Below are 20,591 nucleotides of genomic sequence, written 5' to 3'. Positions count from 1 at the left end.
TGAGTTTTCGTTAGCACATGCAATTAAATATACACAATATTATGTAAACAAACTGGGGAGCAGACGAGGAATGTCACTTGGCTGTAAGTGATATCCTTGCCTACTTTGAAATAACAGATCAGTCAAAAGGCATTCACTGCCAGGCCAGATCAAGGAGTTCAGCATGCTCTGTACCCTCACTGCCTCTCTTATCAACCAAAATCCATTATCATTCTGGCTGTGATGAGATACAGACTGATGGCACAGTGTTCATGATTCTAAAAAGGAAATCACACACCAATTGCACCAATCAGCACATAAACAGCTTTGCATCATCCATTAATCAATAAGTAAAACATAAGTGCAGTTCATTTCAGGTGTAAACAACCGTTCTGAACACGTACATTTAGTACCAGTGTTTAACTTACCTGAGCTTGTTGCTTTCCGTGTTATAAATGCAGTGATAAACGTCTCAGTTTTAGTGTTGACTCAAGAAAACAGCAACAACAAAAAAACCCCACTCCAAGTCTCTCTTTTCCTCACTTCCTTTCTGTTCTTAGTAATTTGAATTTCTTTACACAAGAGTAAATGGTAACACATACATAGGCACACACACACACAAAATTCTCAGCGTGCTCCGTAACACATGCACAAAGATGTCTTATTTATCACACACAAGGGAGTATTCGCTGAGTTCAGAAATGTCTTGGCCACCCTGAAGACTTGACATGTTTACCGAAAACCAACAGGTGGTCTATTATGTGAACCAGTAGTTGAATTGTTTTGATTTAGACAAATCTTTGCAGTTGATAATTGGTTTTATTTTTTATGTCTTAAAACAGTAGATGCAATTGAAGACATATAAACAAAGCAATTCAGAAAATAAAGCCTGTAATAGTAAACCACTTGGGTTTATCTTTATGTAAAAATATATAGGCTGTGCTTTTATGTGTGGGTTATGAGAAATTAGAGCAGCCTCAATGGTCAAAAATCATATGTGCATGTGAGCTTCCAAGGTTTTTTTTTTTTTTTTTTTTTTAGTTGTTCTTTGCCTTCTCTTAGAGACCTTTCCCTGTTTGCAGGATGTTATGTCTTAATTACGTTGTGTAAAACACAATCAATGTTTACCAGATTTCCTTACCTCATCTCCTCCTCTTGGTTACAGAATAAAACATGTTAACAGCACACTGTCTTTTACACGACTGGCTGGCACAAAATGGCCCATCCCACACAGTTAAACTGGTAAGTTAACAACTGGAAAGAATTGAGTATAAAATTATCATGTAATTTGGGTGGCATATTTTTCTAGATACTTACAGCATAAACATTTGTAGCATCAGAGGCCCTGCAGGAGCCAAATAATAAGCTGTGCTAGCACCATGCACCCATCGAACTCATCAAACTAAAGAGGAACAGAACCAACAACAGACTTCTGTAGATCTCTACTTACCACGATACAAAACTACGTTCAACTTGATGAGATTATGACCTAGTCACAATACTGATAGTCTGAAGCAGGAATAAGGAGCTTCCCAGGGTAGACATTTTTTCTTAGGTGCTTAGTAACAGGATGCTGAAATACATCTGACATGTAATTAGCAGAAGCGTTCAATGCATTTGTCAACAATTGCAATAGTAAGAGCTTGGGTATTTGTGCACTGCAGGCTATATTTGCTTTAAGTCCTAATAAGACTGTAAAGAAAGGCCAGACATATTGAATGTCACCTTTTATTGCAACTGAATCACACCACAAGAGAATACTTTCACAGTGTCCTGGGTCTCATCTGTCTTTGGACAGAAAGCACAACAGTATAATGGACCATAATGGATCTTAATTTAGCTTCAGCTTAACACTTTGCTCAAGAGATGTTTGAAACAATGTCACTGCCAAAGGTTTGTTTGATGATATAAATTTAAATGTGTCTTTTCAGATGGAGACCATGATCCTGTAAAAAGACTTTATGGTTCACATTCACAAAGATTTTGAGTAATAGCTTAATTCCTAGTTTTCATGTATGTAAAAAAGTCCTATAGTATCTCAAAATACATTATGCATCCTTTATTCTTCCTAGTAGAACCACTGTGCTCAAAGCATGACCCATGGAGGTGCATAGTCAAAACCCAATGTTAAGTTTTTGGACAGGAGTTTGCAATTTTGATCTGGGGTTTAATGTTTTTGTAATATATAGGATATGGTGACGCCAGTTGTGATGATGATGGAGAAGCCATCTGATACCGTTCTTCTAAGACAAGCTCAGTGACCTAAAGAGGAGAAACAGGAGGACTGCTCCTGCGTGGTGGCCAGAGATTTCAGTATAAAAGCCTCTCCCAGGCTCCACAAAAGTTATGGACTGACAGGCTGCCAGGGAAGGTGAGTCTTCCATCACACTTTAATAGTAAGCTGTGGTTTAAGTTCATTAGTTGCTGCAAGAGTTTTTTCAATTTCTAATTTGAAATTGACTTTTTTAGTATTCACATCAACTGCATCACTTGGCAACAAAAAGGTAAAAGACATTCATGTATTTTATTCTATAGAAACTAATCTTAAATCATCTTTCTTTAAATACAAATGAAAATATTTCATTTTTTATATTACTTATTTATTTTTGCAGAAGCACCATGAGTTTGGACCCAGATATGGAGTGTTTTGGCCCGGCGGCCATATACCTCCGGAAACCTGAAAGAGAGAGAATAGAGGCTCAGAACACTCCCTTTGATGCCAAAACAGCCTACTTTGTTTGTGAACCCACTGAGATGTATGTGAAGGGGAAACTAGTGAAGAAGGAGGGTGGCAAAGCCGCAGTGGAAATTCAGGGTGGGAAGGTACGTAGATGTCATGAGACAAGTAAAAGTAATGACTTGACATTCTCACCCTTGATGCTGATGCTGATGATGATGATGCAAACGCTCAGTACTAATTTTACACTGTATTGGTGCAGACTCTCACTGTAAAGGATGACGACATCTTCCCCATGAACCCTCCAAAGTTTGATAAGATTGAGGACATGGCCATGATGACCCACCTCAGTGAGCCTGCTGTGCTGTATAACCTCAAAGAGCGTTATGCAGCATGGATGATCTATGTAAGACCAGTTTAAACAGCAAACAATAACTTTGTGTGTGTGTGTATCAATGTGAACATGAAGGCGACTGCACATATATGTATATATGTTTACCTCCTCTTCTTAAACCAGACCTACTCAGGACTGTTCTGCGTCACTGTGAACCCCTACAAGTGGCTCCCAGTGTATGATGCAGTTGTTGTAGCAGGATACAGAGGAAAAAAGAGGATTGAGGCTCCTCCCCACATCTTCTCCATCTCTGATAATGCCTATCAGTTCATGCTCCAAGGTATCAATCATTTTATCAGCAACTCTTTAAGAGATACCAGCCTTTGAAAATGAAACACTGTTTCTATATCTTACACAACGGTTTGTTTTTACTGGTAAACATACAGTTTATGGAGACATCAAATGAATGCATTAATACAACATGAGTGTTCAAATTTCATTCTCTCAACAGATCGTGAGAATCAGTCGATCCTGATTACGTAAGTCGATGCTAAAGAGAGCTAATTTGGACTGATATAACTTAGACTGGTTTCTGCACTGGATTATGTCTGACTTTCACTAACACATGTATCATATAATTTTGTCATAAAATATATTATAGTGGAGAATCCGGTGCAGGAAAGACTGTCAACACCAAACGTGTCATCCAGTACTTTGCGACAATCGCAGTGGCTGGAGGAAAGAAAAGTGAGGCAGTTTCTGGAAAAATGCAGGTAAACATATATACTATGCTCACACTATGTGCGAATGATATTTGTGAAAATGAATATAGGAAAATTCAAAGATGTGCTGTATGATGTCATTTTCAGGGGTCGCTGGAGGATCAAATCATTGCAGCCAACCCACTGCTTGAGGCTTATGGAAATGCCAAAACTGTGAGGAATGACAACTCATCCCGCTTTGTAAGTTTTTCTTCACAAAATCCTGCTCCCTTAAAAATGCTTCCCTGTATTTTTGTTTGTCTTTACACTGTCCTTAAACTTTGAGGGTTTTTTTTTAAAGATTTTCCAGACAGTTTGAGCTAGAAGAGAAAGTGAAAATAGAGAGTAAACATCATGGCACAAGCTTGCTGAGATTCAAACACATGACATTTACTGTCAAATATAAGATATATGCACTAGCAATGTGAGTTACTAATATGCCCTCACTGATAACTTCATTCCTCTGTAGGGTAAATTCATCAGAATCCATTTTGGATCAACTGGAAAGTTGGCTTCAGCTGATATTGAAACATGTAAGCTCCTAGCCTATCATGATCCAGAAGGTTTGATGAAAGGACAGACTGTAAACCACCTTCTTTCCTTGTCTTATTAGATCTGCTGGAGAAGTCTCGAGTGACGTTCCAGCTGTCTGCAGAGAGAAGTTACCACATCTTCTATCAGCTCACAACAGGCCACAAACCTGAGCTTATAGGTGAGCACTGTAACCATACAATTTATTATTATATGTAATAAATACATGATTTACCTGAATCTGTATAATGAATTACAATGGATGTTTTTTCAGAGGCTCTCCTCATCACTACCAACCCTTATGACTTTCCCATGATTAGTCAGGGTGAAATCACTGTCAAGAGTATCAATGACGTTGAAGAATTCATCGCTACTGATGTGAGTAGGCACAATGCAAAATCCAAAAGATTAGAAGTTCCACTGTAACTTTAATGATATCCTCAGATGATGTTGATGATGTTGTCTTCAAGCAGCTGATTACACACAATGAGCAAGTAAACCGTTTGTAATGAGGGTTCTTCACCAAAGAACAAAAATACTGTAAATAAGAGAAACCTTTTATAACGGATCTGTGTTTTGATGATTCATTCTGCAGACTGCCATTGACATCCTTGGCTTCAGTGCAGAAGAGAAGATAAGCATTTACAAGCTTACTGGAGCTGTGATGCACCATGGAAACATGAAGTTTAAGCAGAAGCAGCGTGAAGAGCAGGCTGAGCCTGATGGCACTGAGGGTAAATAATGGAGTAAAACTTCTTAATATAAAAAGTGGGCAAACACACTAGTTTTTTCCACTGCATCCATTTGATTAGAGATCCAGTTTTACATATACAGTGCTGTTTGTATAGTCAGTGATGTTCCTACAATTGAGAATTGACAATGCACAATTGACAATTGAGTGCATTGTAAGTTTTCTAGAGGGTTTCAGGGAGTCTCAGCTTGCTTGGCTGAAGGCCACGCAATTAGTTTATTTAACTGGCAGGAGATCAGAGTAGACCTGCTTGTCCTTTGTATTAAAAGGGGCTAGTTGAGATGTTTTGGGCATCTGATAAAGACACCTCCCAGATGGTTTTAAAGTAATGTCTTCTGGGCACATCCAACTGGCAAAAGATCCTCGGGCAGACCCATAACATGCTGGATCCCATCTGGCTTTGGAATGCCACAGGATTCCCCAGGAACAGCTGGAGGATTTGGCAATGTCAACAATGTCTGGGCTACTCTGCTAAGTTTGCTGTCACTATGGCCTTGATCCAGCTAAGCAAAGCAGGATGAATGGATGGATTTTGTAGAAATATTGTAGATTCTCATATCACCACTCATCACCTTTGTAACTTGGTATCATCTTTTAGTAATATGGGTCATCTTCATGACTTCTGTTTTTCAGAGGCTGATAAAATCGCCTACCTTATGGGCCTGAACTCTGCTGATATGCTCAAAGCATTGTGTTACCCAAGAGTCAAGGTTGGCAATGAAATGGTGGTTAAAGGTCAAACTGTGCCACAGGTAATTTACATAAAGATATTAGTCTGTGGACATAAATATATTAATTAATATAAAAATGCCACTTGTCTTGTGTCACCAAAGCTCCAACTCTTTCAATCTGTAGGTGCATAATGCTGTCATGGCTCTTTCCAAGTCTGTCTATGAGAAAATGTTCTTGTGGATGGTCGTCAGAATCAATGAGATGCTGGATACCAAGCAGCCCAGAAACTTTTTCATCGGTGTCTTAGACATCGCTGGCTTTGAAATCTTTGATGTAAGTAAACTACACATAGCACTTGTTTCTGCAGAGTGAATTTGGACAGTTAAAGTTTGGCCCTGAACCTTCTTTCTTATTTCAAGTTTAACAGCTTGGAGCAGCTGTGCATCAACTTCACCAATGAAAAACTGCAACAGTTTTTCAACCACCACATGTTTGTCCTGGAGCAAGAAGAGTACAAGAAAGAGGGAATTGAGTGGGAGTTCATTGACTTTGGCATGGATTTGGCTGCCTGCATTGAGCTAATTGAGAAGGTGAACTACATGCTGCATATTCACAAATACGGAAAACTGTCTGATGAGCTTTTGTTTTTAATAATAATTTCCTCATGACAGCCAATGGGCATCTTCTCCATCCTTGAAGAGGAGTGCATGTTCCCCAAGGCAACAGACATGACCTTCAAGAGCAAACTGTATGATCAGCATCTTGGTAAAAGTGCCCCCTTCCAGAAACCAAAACCTGCCAAAGGCAAAGCTGAGGCCCATTTCTCTCTGGTGCACTATGCTGGCACTGTCGATTATAATGTCCTTGGCTGGCTGGACAAGAACAAAGACCCCCTGAACGACTCAGTGGTTCAGCTCTACCAGAAGTCTTCAATTAAACTGTTGGCCTTGCTGTATGCATCTCATTCCTCCACTGACGGTAGTGTTTTTTTCTATTTAAGGTGCTACACAACAATGTAAGATTGAAGGAAATGTTATATATCGTGATCATTTCAGCCAGGCATCACCAGCACTAGTTTTTACAGGGAAAACATAAGGGAAGTTTAGTAACCGAAAGAGCATCATACTTGCCAAAATGCAAAATGAGGATGCAAAATGAAAATAAAACTGTGAATGCTTTTGACAGATGCTAAAGGAGGAAAGAAGGGTGGTGGCAAGAAGAAGGGTGGTTCCTTCCAGACAGTGTCGGCTCTCTTCAGGGTAATTTTCAATTTTCAATATGTTTTATACTGACTTTTCAATACTTACATGAATGATCATGGGTAAACATGGGTAACACTAAGCTTTACACAAGAACCATTTTTGTACCTGAACACACATTTCTGCAGATGAGATAACTGTATTGATTTGGGTGACCTTCAACATACTTAGATATATGCAAGTTCAGATATACCACAAAATGTCCCCCAAACTGAAACTTAAATGTCAAACTTATTTATTTGCCACAATTTACTTTTTTTTTTTTTTGCCGGGGGCCATGCTATCTAAAGGTTATGAAACATGGAGGATAGCGTAATAACCCAATTTTTGTGGGAAACGATATGAAATTATTAATGTTTTGTCTATCAACAGGAAAACTTGGGGAAGCTAATGACCAACCTAAGGAGCACTCACCCACATTTTGTGCGCTGTTTAATTCCCAATGAATCAAAAACACCAGGTAGGTCCGAAAAAGTCACCTCTATGACTAACAATATTGCAAGTCTCATTTCCTTACAACAGTTCCACTGAGAGACATCTTCATGCTGTTCTTTTTTAAATAATCACCTCATGAATCCATAACTGACAAGCATACTATATGATTAACCCATCTGTGCCATAGTTTCTGTGACAAAGTCGGGCGATGATAGATGACACATTAAACCAGGATCATTCACTCACCACCTACATAGTAACACTGAACGGTGCAGGGAGCTTCATGTTTATGACACTGGGTGTCCCTGTTCCTGTTAAGGTCTTATGGAGAACCACCTGGTCATCCACCAGCTGAGGTGTAATGGTGTGCTGGAAGGCATCAGGATCTGCAGGAAAGGTTTCCCCAGCAGAATCCTCTATGGTGACTTCAAGCAGAGGTACAGTAGCTCTTTATGTACCTGTTACTACACACATGGTGATTCTGCTCTCTAAATCTGATTCAAGAAAATCCTTTCAGATACAAAGTATTGAATGCTAGTGTCATCCCTGAGGGACAGTTCATTGACAACAAGAAGGCCTCAGAGAAACTGCTGGAATCCATAAACGTGGACAAATCACAGTATAGATTTGGCCATACCAAGGTACATGAACCGAGTTAATTACAATCACAAAACAGTGAAATTACCGTGTAGCTTAAAACAAAAAAAATGTTTTGGTTAAATCACTGCCATTACATCAATGAACAGGTATTCTTCAAGGCTGGACTGCTGGGTGTTCTTGAGGAGATGAGAGATGAAAAACTGGTTGAGCTGGTCACAATGACTCAGGCTCTCTGCAGAGGTTTCCTGATGAGACGGGAATTTGCCAAGATGATGCAGAGAAGGTAGGTTTATGATTTAACAAAATATAAATAACTTGGATTTGCTTAAACCCTGAACATTCAGTCAAGTCACTGCCAAAGAAAATTTACACTACACAGAGTTGAGTGAACGTCTTGAGACTATGGAGTGAAATGGTTCTTATTGCAGTAAACTTTTAAACTCTTTTTTGATCTAGATTCTGTATACAGTCTACATCATGTAGTGTTGGTTGTATCAGTTGTTTAAGCAGCACATTCTTTACATTTCCCATAAATATAATTGTGAATGCAGTTCCTAGAAGACTGACTTGCTCTTGGATAGTCTGACCTGGGATTTGGGGATCTGAAGGGTTGCTGCAGAGTGGATCTTCTTGGCTACTATTTCATTCACTCTAGTACAGTCAGCACTGTAGCAGTGGTAGCAGAGAAAATATATGTCTGACATCTTAATGAGATCCAGGGAGACAGAGGAGTCTGGCCCTCTCGCATTGCTGGGCATAGCAATTGGTGAAATTAATACATTGTTAATAAGATTTATAAGATAATTAAGACATGACACATTTTCTAATGTGAGTAAAATCGTCACAGTTAATGCACATGAGCTATACTTTTATCTTGATACTAAGCTACTGGCCATCTGGCACTGGGTTCGCTCTCTCTGTGTGTAGTTACCTCTTTCTCTTCAGTTACCTAGTTTGAGCTCTTTAGTGTAGGGGCAAGAAAGGGTATTAGTGTGCTCTGGGCCTCCTAGGGAAAATCACCACTTGCTGGACCAAAGACAGTTGGATACTGGACCTTGAGTTAACCTTAGTCAGTTGTATGTGAAGCTGTGTAAAATCAGAAACCCAACAGAACTGAACTGTCCTTATTAATTTGTTGTAGACTGGTACAGCATTTTTAATAAGGGTCAGGTTTCAGGTGCAGACAAGATATTTTGATAAAAGTAAACTGAGACAAATCTCTACATATAAGATAGACTCATGAGACTATGAGATAGATGATCTCTTTCCTACAGTGGAGGAAAGATCAGAGCGGAGGATGATAGACTGGGATGATCAGAGCTTTGAGTTCATATCAGGGGCACTGTTTGATGTCTCTATTGACCCGTAGCTCGTCAGCTAAGGCTTGGTCACTGAGGTCAACATTATAATAACATGTTTCCAGAATGCTATATAGTTAAGCTCTTGAAATTTCATTCCAACACTAAAAAACAGATGCTGCAATAACTGACTTATTATTGTCTTTAATAAATGCATGTGTAATCTATAAAAATGAGCAAGAGAAGAAACATTTTTTCTATGTTTTGTTTCACCAGGGAGGCGATTTACTCTATTCAGTACAACATTCGCTCATTCATGAATGTCAAAACCTGGCCATGGATGAAGCTGTACTTCAGAATAAAGCCACTGCTGAAGAGTGCTGAGACTGAGAAAGAGATGGCCCAAATGAAAGAGGACTTTGAAAAGACCAAAGAGGATCTAGCAAAGGCTCTGGCCAAGAAGAAAGAACTGGAGGAGAAGATGGTTTCTCTCCTGCAGGAGAAGAATGACTTGCAGTTGCAAATTCAGTCTGTATGTGAAATAAACAGAGGAAATTTGCTATTTCAGGGATCCTGGATTTAAAAATAAACTGTATTTTAATTGTATGTCATTGTAAATGTAGGAAGGTGAAAACCTCGCTGATGCTGAGGAAAGGTGTGAGGGGCTCATTAAAGCAAAAATCCAGCTTGAAGCTAAAGTCAAAGAGACAGCTGAGAGGCTGGAGGATGAGGAGGAAATCAATGCTGAGCTGACTGCAAAGAAGAGGAAGCTGGAGGACGAGTGCTCTGAGTTGAAGAAAGACATTGATGACTTGGAGCTCACCCTGGCCAAGGTGGAAAAGGAGAAACATGCCACTGAGAACAAGGTGACAGTCATAATTTCAGCTTATTCAACTGTGTCTATTGTAGATATACTTTGATTAAATATGTATTTATTTACTTACTTATTTATTATGTCGTAAGGTTAAAAACTTGGTTGAGGAAATGGCTTCTCAAGATGAGACCATTGCCAAGTTGACCAAAGAGAAGAAGGCCTTCCAAGAGGCCCATCAGCAGACCCTTGATGATCTGCAGGCAGAGGAAGACAAAGTCAACACTCTGACCAAGGCCAAGACCAAGCTGGAGCAGCAAGTGGACGATGTAAGTAATAACAGACAGTGATTTCAGTCTGCTTGAGAACTAATAACAAAAATCTAAAGCATCTCCTCGGTTAAAACAGCTTGAAGGTTCTCTGGAGCAAGAAAAGAAGCTTCGTATGGACCTTGAGCGAGCTAAAAGAAAGCTTGAGGGGGATCTTAAGTTGGCCCATGAGACCATCATGGATCTGGAGAATGACAAGCAGCAATCTGAGGAAAAAATAAAGAAGTATGTAATGAGAGGAACTTAATTTTTTTTACCCTGCAGTTCCCAGTATGGCAGTGTTTATCTGATATTCATTATTTTTGCTATTGAAGGAGGGACTTTGAGATGAGCCAGCTTCTCAGCAAGATAGAAGATGAACAGGCACTGGGTGTTCAGCTTCATAAGAAAATCAAGGAACTGCAGGTAATGTGTAAATATGTGTTTGAACTTGAAATTCTGGAGCAGTTATTTTACAATCTGTGAAATTATAACAAATCCTAGACCTTTTCACTTGCATTTTTATAATAAAACTGTTTGAAAACTTCTAAAAAACACTTAGGATTGATGGAAGTATATTCTTCTTAAAATGTCATCATAATCTTATCAGTATAAGCTTACCACGATTTGGTGTCAGATATGAAAAGCTGTTTCATTTCTCTGTATTATCAGAGATGAGATGGTCTCATTTTTTGATAATGTAATTTGCAATTTATAAAAAGCCATGTCAAACTTACTGTTACTGAAAAGTATTTGATGCAAGACTTGGCATAAATCACACTGAAGCATTAATTTTATTTTGCATCACAGGCTCGTATTGAGGAGCTGGAAGAGGAGATTGAGGCTGAGAGGGCTGCTCGGGCCAAGGTGGAGAAGCAGAGGTCTGATCTCTCCAGGGAACTTGAGGAGATCAGCGAAAGGCTTGAAGAAGCTGGTGGAGCCACGTCTGTACAGATTGAAATGAACAAGAAGCGCGAGGCCGAGTTTCAGAAGCTGCGTCGTGATCTCGAAGAGTCCACCCTGCAGCATGAGGCCACAGCTGCAGCTCTGCGCAAGAAGCAGGCTGACAGTGTGGCAGAGCTGGGAGAACAGATTGATAACCTCCAGAGAGTCAAACAGAAGCTGGAGAAAGAGAAAAGTGAATATAAGATGGAGATCGATGACCTCACGAGCAATATGGAGTCTATCGCCAAATCAAAAGTAAAATGTATAAATGTTTTTTTTTGAGTGAAGAATAATAATCAGAATTTAACAGACACATTATGACTGTGGTGGACTTCACTACACGTTGATTTATGTCTGTAGGGCAACATGGAGAAAATGTGCCGTTCTCTTGAGGATCAACTAAGTGAATTGAAGGCCAAGAATGAAGAGCATACGCGTCAGTTAAATGAAATTAATGCTCAAAGATCAAGACTAATGACTGAAAATGGTGAGTGCAACATCTGAGATTACAGTGAAAAACAGAACCTGTAATGTGATGTGAGTGTGTGTAATGTGAATGAGATTATTTTGCTTGATTCCAATCAGGGGAATTTGGTCGGCAGTTGGAGGAAAAGGAGTCTCTTGTTTCACAGCTTACTAGAGGCAAACAGGCTTATATTCATCAGATTGAGGAGCTCAAAAGGCAGCTTGAGGAAGAAGTCAAGGTACTACATCATGTTCATGTGCCATGTTGCTACAAATGCTCAGATTTATTTCTTAGTAGTTAGAAATGTAAAAAATGTATGCGATTAATTTGTTTTATATTAGGCCAAGAACGCCCTGGCTCATGCTGTTCAGTCAGCCCGTCATGACTGCGACCTGCTCAGAGAGCAGTATGAGGAGGAGCAGGAGGCCAAGGCTGAGCTGCAGCGTGCAATGTCCAAGGCCAACAGCGAGGTGGCTCAGTGGAGAACCAAATACGAGACTGATGCTATTCAGCGCACTGAGGAGCTGGAGGAGGCTAAGTAATGGACAGTCCTGAAATCACAATGTTTCCACGTGTATTGATTCTGTAAGTCACCCTAAAGCACATTTACTGTGCGTTTGAACAGGAAAAAGCTTGCCCAGCGTCTTCAGGATGCAGAGGAATCCATCGAGGCTGTGAATGCAAAATGTGCCTCTCTGGAAAAGACAAAACAGAGGCTGCAGGGTGAAGTGGAGGACCTGATGATCGATGTGGAAAGAGCCAATGCTCTGGCTGCTAACCTCGACAAGAAGCAGAGGAACTTTGACAAGGTTAGATAACTTGTAGTGCATAATTTCGAGTGGTAAACATAAAGTGACAGAAAACACTAATTTGTTTCTTTTATGTTCAGGTTCTTGCAGAGTGGAAGCAGAAGTATGAGGAGAGCCAGGCAGAGCTAGAAGGAGCTCAGAAGGAGGCTCGTGCTTTAAGTACTGAGCTGTTCAAAATGAAAAATTCCTATGAAGAAGCTCTGGACCACTTGGAGACCTTGAAGAGGGAGAACAAGAACCTGCAACGTAAGACAGCAAATCCTGCACGTGATTGCTGACATGACTGTGACAAATTCTTTAGTAGATATGTTAGTAGATAAGTTTACAGCATATGGGAAATGAATGTATTTATTGTTCTTTAAAAATGGCACTCCAAACATTGTTTGGGCTCAATGGGTGCAAATGGGGAAACACTCTAATTACAACACTAAATTTTTTGGCAAATTAATATTTATTACATTTCATTAATTTTGTGTTTTTGTTTTTTCAACAGAGGAAATCACTGACTTGACTGAACATATTGGTGAATCAGGAAAGACTATTCATGAACTGGAAAAGGGGAAGAAGATTGCAGAGAATGAGAAAGCAGAAGTCCAAACTGCCCTAGAGGAGGCAGAGGTATTTAAAGTGACATATTAGCAAAGTAAAAACAGAGAATGAACAAGACAATGGAGACTCTTTATGTACAACCAATACTTAATGCCTAAATTCTGACAAAGTTCTCCTTACATTTCATTTTGTAGGCTACACTGGAGCACGAAGAATCGAAGATCATGCGTGTCCAGCTGGAGCTCACCCAGGTGAAAAATGAAATTGACAGAAAACTTGCAGAGAAAGACGAGGAGATTGAGCAGATCAAGAGGAACAGCCAGAGAGTGATTGAGACCTTGCAGAGCACATTGGATGCTGAGGTCAGGAGCAGGAACGATGCCCTGAGAGTCAAGAAGAAGATGGAGGGCGACCTCAATGAGATGGAGATTCAGCTGAGTCATGCAAACCGGCAGGCAGCTGAAGCCCAGAAACAGCTGAGAAACGTGCAAGGACAGCTTAAGGTACCTGAACTGGAGGATAAATGGCAGAGCATCTTCTTTCTAAAAGTAGCTGAATGTTTTTGCTTATATAGCTATCAATATTTTACAATGTAGGATGCCCAGCTTCATCTTGATGAGGCCATTAGAAGTCAGGAAGACATGAAGGAGCAGGTTGCCATGGTGGAACGCAGGAACAACCTGATGCTGGCTGAGATCGAGGAACTGAGAGCTGCACTGGAGCAGACGGAGAGAGGCCGCAAAGTGGCTGAACAGGAGCTGGTTGATGCCAGCGAGCGTGTCGGACTCCTGCACTCTCAGGTTTTCTAGCTGTATTTTACGAGTACTGTTAAAATATTGAATACTTTTGTGAGTATAAAAACGGAAAACCCCACTTTCTATATTTTCTTTTAGAACACAAATCTCCTAAACACTAAAAAGAAGTTGGAAGCTGAATTTGTCCAGATCCAAGGTGAAGTAGAGGACGCTATTCAGGAAGCAAGAAATGCTGAAGAAAAGGCTAAGAAGGCCATCACTGATGTGAGCTGTGTTTTAGTATTTTACCATGCACTTTCTGCTTCGTTCAAAACCCAGCTGCTTTTAAGTTATTTGGTTTAGACAGTCCAGTGGTTACATTGCAGCACCTGCAGTATCCTAATTTTGAATAAAAGACAGCTAAAAAATATTGATGACTCATAAAAAACTAATTATGAATACAAAAGAAAAAACACTCTCAGGCACCCATCAACAATATAATTTAGGAGATGTTAAAACTACTTGGATAACTACAAGAGTACATATACTCTAGCAGCCGTCAAAGGAGATTGGTTACACAACAACTGTACCAGTTCAAAAACTGGTTGTGGGTGATGACTTAACAAAATAAAAATGTGACCCAAAGCTGTGGCACAAAATAAAATGACATTATCCTTTATGAACATCATAATCCCTGATCATTCTGCTCATTGGCCATTTAACAATTAGGCTGCCATGATGGCTGAAGAGTTGAAGAAAGAGCAGGACACCAGTGCTCATTTGGAGAGGATGAAGAAGAACCTGGAGGTGACAGTGAAGGACCTGCAGCACCGTCTGGATGAAGCTGAGAGTCTGGCCATGAAGGGCGGCAAGAAGCAGCTCCAGAAACTGGAGGCTAGGGTGTGTCTACTACATAAAACCTTTTTCTGTTTTCTTGTGTTTTGTTTCTGTATCACTGTACTTTTTGAAATGACTTTCAGTTCAGCCTCCACCTCTGATGATGAAGAAATGTAGAAAATGTCTTTAGTCTTTTTTTTTTTTTTTTTTTTTTTTTTTTAACATATCCTCAAGTATAAAGGTTTTTACAAGTTTTACTCTGTTCACCCCACATGGATGTCAACATCCCCAAAAGCTGAATGTCAGCACTGTAGATTTATACTGGACTATTTTCAGCTGTAACAAATCCTTTTTATCCAAGAAGCTCATAGGAGTAACGTCATATGATTTTTCTGGACTTCTTGTTTCCAAGGTTCGAGAGCTGGAGTCTGAAGTGGAGGCTGAACAGAAGCGTGGAGCTGAAGCTGTGAAAGGTGTCCGTAAATATGAACGCAGAGTTAAGGAACTGACTTACCAGGTACAGAGAACCAAAACATGAATCTGACACCTGAAAATTTAATTAAAGGAAGAAGCAACTCATTATTATCATTTAACACTTTTTTCCCTGAAGTTCTATAATTTGTGCTTCTGAAGACCAAGTGGTTGTAAATTATGTTTCAGACCCCTAGAGGGCATGAATCACCATCATATGTATGAAGCTCCAACACTGCTTGACATACTGAGGTGGTATGGAGTAGGCCGTGGCTAAAAGTGAACACGCTACCATTCCTGCTATAAATACATGCTGCTATGTGCTTACATTAGTATGATACATGTGTGACATTTAAAGAGGTGTTTAACACATTTTCACCATGAAAAACTGGAAAGAGGAGGAACTCTTGAATGTACACTCAGACAACTTCGTTGACAGAGATGACAGTATGTGTTTGTTCCTCTTAAGACGTTCTGGAAGTGGTGAAAGAGAATGTATGCAGATTTATATGCTGTCTTGTATTAAGTCATATCTTAAGGAGGTGTAGCCTGTGCTCTTGTTAATCTTTCTGAAATGCCTTCACTGTTGAAGATGCATCTCTCTCTCGAGTAGTTTTTAAACATATTCTTAAAAGAAGAAGGGATGATGGAGCTCCCTGTAGTCTTGGTCTCAATCAGACTGTACTGTGTACCGCTTCTAGACTGAGGAGGACAAAAAGAATATCGCCCGACTTCAGGATCTGGTGGACAAACTGCAGCTCAAAGTGAAATCCTACAAGAGGCAGTCTGAGGAAGCTGTGAGTGTGAAATATTCAACATATGCAACACAAAACACCAGTAACACCTAAACTGTGCTTAAACACCAGAGGGCTGGCAGCATGATGCAGCATGATTTCAGCAGTGTGTGATTTTTATTTCGTACAACTGGCAAGGTGGTTCAAGATCTCACTTTACCTTGTGTTTCTTGTGTTTCCTCACAGGAGGAGCAGGCCAACACTCACCTGTCCAGGTACAGGAAGGTTCAGCATGAGCTGGAGGAGGCTCAGGAGCGAGCTGACATCGCTGAGTCTCAGGTCAACAAGCTGAGAGCCAAGAGCCGTGAAATTGTCAGGGTATGTAGATTTTGAATTCTACTGTTCAGTAGTGACTACACTTTCTGCCATAATAATAATGATTGAAAAAAATCTTTACTAAATATTTTGACAGTGTCCTTAATAACCAGCTAACTTTTCACTGTCTCTTTGTGTTGATTTAAAGGGAAAGGAGGCTGAAGAATGAGCGTCAGTCTAGACAATACTCAGCACAAAGAATCATACAATATGATCTGTTTGTGATGTGTTTAACAGCAAATAAACCTGACTGAATTGACTGCCTTTTTTTTTGATCCCCTTTAGCATAAAGCTCATAGAGAGAAGACTGACATTTCTAATCAAATCAGGAAGTATCTCAACTATAGCAGCTAAACTGCTAAACCAAATATTGATCTGGATTATTTAAATTAGTCCCATAAAAATTCCTGTTTAATAATTTAAAACAACTGCAAGCAGAGATATCTTTATCAAAGCCGTTAAGTAGCCTACCCCTTCACAAAATTATAAATTAATCCATGATTATACACTATAAACTGCAACTCAGGACAGTTGTTAGCAGTTCTTAATGCATTTAACTAAGACAATTAAAAGTACTTCCCATTCTTCCAAACAACTGCAAGCAGAGATATCTTTATCAAAGCCGTTAAGTAGCCTACCCCTTCACAAAATTATAAATTAATCCATGATTATACACTATAAACTGCAACTCAGGACAGTTGTTAGCAGTTCTTAATGCATTTAACTAAGACAATTAAAAGTACTTCCCATTCTAGAAATCAGACAAATCACCAGAATTTTTTATCATAAGAACATAAGAGTAAAAACTAATAGTAGCACTGGACTTCAGCTGTGATCTTGACTGAGGGTATTTTGTGTCTAAATGTGTCCCGTGTACCTTCGTCAATCAAAATAACGTGGTTGTCAACTGTCGCCTGTTATCATGTAAAAGTCGTATAGGTTACGATAAGTGTAAATCTTTGCCATGTGGTGATAATGTTACTGACAGTCTAGTGACCTTACAGTTTTTCTATGTGCCTCAACACATATGTTGCACCATGTCAAGTTGGGGTCTTGTGATGAAAATAGACCTATTAGCGAAGCACAACACACACTGATACTTCAGCTTCAGGATGAGCAGTGATGTCTCTGCTTAGGTTATGGTCATGTAAGTTATCGTTGATTATAAATCAGTTTATTGGCGATTTATCTTTTCAGCATAAGTAAGAAGATATAAGTGAATATAAAGAAGTTAGAAGCAGTTTGCTTTTCACTGAACAGCCAATAATGAAACAAACCAAAATGTATTTTAGTCAAACAGCTTTTTTACGTCTCCAAATCCTTCTATTGTACTTAAATAGCTGCCTCTTTATTATCTCTAAGTATGTTTATTTGTTAGGTGTTTAAATTTCAATATCTTAATTACCCCCCCAAGAAGAGGGGGGGGGGGGGGGGGGGGGGGTAAGATTTAGATTTTCAGGTTCCTGGTTATTTTGCCTTTGAACTATTTCTTAACACTCAACTTCAGTATAAAAGTCCTGTGACATGATTTTATTCCAGATTTATAAACTGTCGTACATCATGGCGCCCATTCTGTATTTTCATATAATTTCTCATTCTGTTATCACTGTAATTTGCACCAGGATTTGACAGAATATATGAACACACTAGAATTAAACAAATCTGAAAACAATGGCATGAAATTGATACAAATGCCAGTATTCATTAATTGATCTATTAATCTATTCATTAATTGTAAAACTGGACTCACATCTCAGAGTTGTGAGTAATTGTGCCTTCAAAGAGGAGACAAGGGCCACCAAGGAAGTATTTTATATCAAAGGTTGTTCCACAGTGAGACTTGAAACAGTGACAAATGGCTGAGCTCTGAGAACATTGTTGAGGAGACAGCTATATTTGTATTTCTTCCAAATAAGCACACCCAGGAGCATAAGAGATCAAGTATCACATTTTTATTGAATATATGAGCCTATTTTGTAGGGTGTGAAGTCCTCAGTATTTAGCTCCTAATGCCCTCTCCCCATCTTTGCCAGTTCAGTGTCATCTTTCAACAAGGAAAGAATGCAAACTACTACACATCATATAACATGATCCCTTTCTTGCCGCGTATGGGGAACAAACACTTGACTTAGAGGAAGGTCAAGCTACAAGCCTGGCCTTGTCTTCAGTTCATCTGTCAGGGCACACAGTACAACAAGACCATTTAAAGAAAGGGTTTAAAAATACATCCCCACCCTCGAGACAACACAAGTGGCCATCTCAAAAAAACCTGGAGACACAAATCTAATCACCTGTTCACTGCAGATTCCACATCGGACAATAGAGCTGTAACCGACAGTTATAGAGTTTACTGTCCCAGCGACAAGTAAACCAGGACACTTTATGAAGCACGGAACGCTACATGCGAAGTCATGAATACCACTAGAATAGGTGATATAATAGGGTCAGTTGACTTGTCAACAGCAGTGGTTCCACCTAAGGACACAGCTGCCTTTGTGTTTAAACCTTTGACTTTCAGCAGCACAGAGGGGAGATGAGCAGGTCAACATCTGAGGTAGCCCCATCTGTCCTCAACTGACTGGTTAGACTGTCAGAAATGCAGAGATGCAATTTGATATGCTTGAAAATATGAGAGGTGAAAGTGATTTATTAAAAAAAAAAAAAGGATTTAGATGCAAAAATCTGAGTTTGTTAACATGTATGGGAATGGACAGGTATAAAGTAAGCTGAGATTAACAAAACAAAAATGGGAAAACTGCTTTGTATCATTTTTTCATTTGAGGTTTTATTGTTTATGTGAGCAAGCTGTAAGGGTCATAAGGCGTCATACAAAAAAACATTACAATGAAAATAAAATCAAAACGTTACAACAACTATACCAGTTTTCAGATGCTGTAATAGATTTGTTTTTATATCAGTTGTAAACATGTAAAATACAGGCCAGTGGAAATGAATTATTTAAAAAGATAGAAATTAAATTTTAGAAATTTCCTTTTTTGCAATCTTTTAATAACTGTTGTGGTCCTGGTAGTTCAAAGTATCAGATTTCAGAGGTCGTCCCTAGAAAGCTGAAGCCCTTCGACCTCGACTAGACTCAGCCAGACGACCCTGTTTAGATGGACACGTCTGTCATCAGTCTGAGCTCTAGGATTATCACACCTTCATAGGTCACAACAAAATCAAACATCAGGCCCAGTGGATCACTGAATATTTGGCATTCTGTGGGTTTATAAGAGTGGTCTGAGTTTTTTAAAGCCAATTGTGGGTCAAAAATTGTGAAACCAATCCTCTGTGTTAGAGCTTTGTCAGTAGGGGATTAATGGAAACCTGACACTGCCCGCCCCCCGGCATCTCCCTCGAAGTCATGTATACTAATATTAGAGAGCATAAACATGGTAACCTTTCACTTTCAAATGACAAGATGATCATTTTTTAAGTTCATTAAGGCTTGTTAAATTTTTACACTTGCAATTTCAAAAACAAATCTTGAATAGCCAGTAAAAGTATTAAAAGTAAAAGGACATGCTCTAATGAGAGCAGCTTCCATCACATGACCCAAGTCACAAGAAAGAGCAGAGGCTTCATTCACTTCACAGTAGTCCAAGTTTAAGTTTATTTGCATAGTACAGCGCTATAAATATAGACATTGTTCTACAAAGAAAGTTCAAAATGTTTTACAGGGTAGAAAACACATTAAAAAAAAACAAAAAATAAAACCACAGCAACAGAAAGAAGGAAAACAGAAAATCACAAGACCGAAAAACAGCAAAGAAACTAAGTAAATGAATAAGTAAGAGGACTGAGACTACTACTGAGACATTTACTCAGTCTGTAGACTTGTTGGGAAGTAATATGTACAAAAATAGAAGGAGGAACCCTGCAGTTGTCACCTATCTGTTCCTTTATGCAGTATAAGAAGGCCAATACAGCTGTGGAGCCTAAATTATTCCACAGTAATTGCAGAAATTCTTTAGGATAATATGTCATTAAATAGGACTGTATTTCTTAGATCAAATGAAATACCTGGTAAAATCAGTTCTGTTCCCAAAGAGAGAGAGAGAAAAAAAACGTATTGAAAATACAGCAGAGATGAGAAAAATGTAAACTTTTCTCCCCTATAATGTACTAAGCAGATATAAGGACATTTTTAAGTGTTTGTTAATGTACAGTATTTGTCAGAAATTATAATAATTCTCTTGTGAAGACACATTTTATACAATTACGACTGGGTTTAACTATACTGTCATTCATTATC

The 20,591-nt window shown here is 39.1% G+C and overlaps 1 protein-coding gene across 1 annotated transcript; it reads left to right on the top strand.

The window, feature by feature from the left end:
* The first annotated feature begins 2,286 nt into the window (after nt 1-2,286).
* LOC121179652 (myosin heavy chain, fast skeletal muscle-like) lies at nt 2,287-16,595 on the top strand. The gene is made up of 41 exons (XM_041034592.1): nt 2,287-2,350; nt 2,449-2,483; nt 2,592-2,802; nt 2,919-3,062; nt 3,174-3,330; nt 3,502-3,529; nt 3,652-3,763; nt 3,860-3,952; nt 4,221-4,284; nt 4,365-4,463; nt 4,557-4,660; nt 4,878-5,016; nt 5,667-5,785; nt 5,889-6,038; nt 6,125-6,295; nt 6,377-6,683; nt 6,891-6,964; nt 7,337-7,424; nt 7,719-7,836; nt 7,917-8,040; nt 8,146-8,282; nt 9,574-9,829; nt 9,921-10,163; nt 10,261-10,437; nt 10,517-10,662; nt 10,752-10,842; nt 11,227-11,616; nt 11,722-11,848; nt 11,947-12,065; nt 12,169-12,365; nt 12,453-12,636; nt 12,717-12,882; nt 13,130-13,254; nt 13,380-13,688; nt 13,782-13,985; nt 14,079-14,204; nt 14,649-14,819; nt 15,169-15,273; nt 15,929-16,024; nt 16,208-16,339; nt 16,485-16,595. The coding sequence occupies exons 3-41, from the start codon at nt 2,599-2,601 to the stop codon at nt 16,503-16,505; spliced, it is 5,817 nt and encodes a 1,938-aa protein (XP_040890526.1). The 5' UTR covers nt 2,287-2,350; nt 2,449-2,483; nt 2,592-2,598; the 3' UTR covers nt 16,506-16,595.
* Nucleotides 16,596-20,591: the final 3,996 nt, after the last annotated feature.

This window comes from Toxotes jaculatrix, chromosome 3, assembly GCF_017976425.1.
Source record: "Toxotes jaculatrix isolate fToxJac2 chromosome 3, fToxJac2.pri, whole genome shotgun sequence".
Taxonomy (NCBI): Eukaryota; Metazoa; Chordata; class Actinopteri; family Toxotidae; genus Toxotes; species Toxotes jaculatrix.
This window is presented reverse-complemented; position numbering and strand designations above follow the sequence as displayed.

What these genes read in the sequence shown, in the direction of transcription:
- LOC121179652 (XM_041034592.1), top strand. Translation starts at nt 2,599, where the DNA reads ATGAGTTTGGACCCAGATATGGAGTGTTTTGGCCCGGCGGCCATATAC. An exon ending in CAATGAATCAAAAACACCAG is followed by an intron (nt 7,425 to 7,718) that starts GTAGGTCCGAAA and finishes GTTCCTGTTAAG; the next exon opens with GTCTTATGGAGAACCACCTG. An exon ending in AGAAAATCAAGGAACTGCAG is followed by an intron (nt 10,843 to 11,226) that starts GTAATGTGTAAA and finishes TTTGCATCACAG; the next exon opens with GCTCGTATTGAGGAGCTGGA.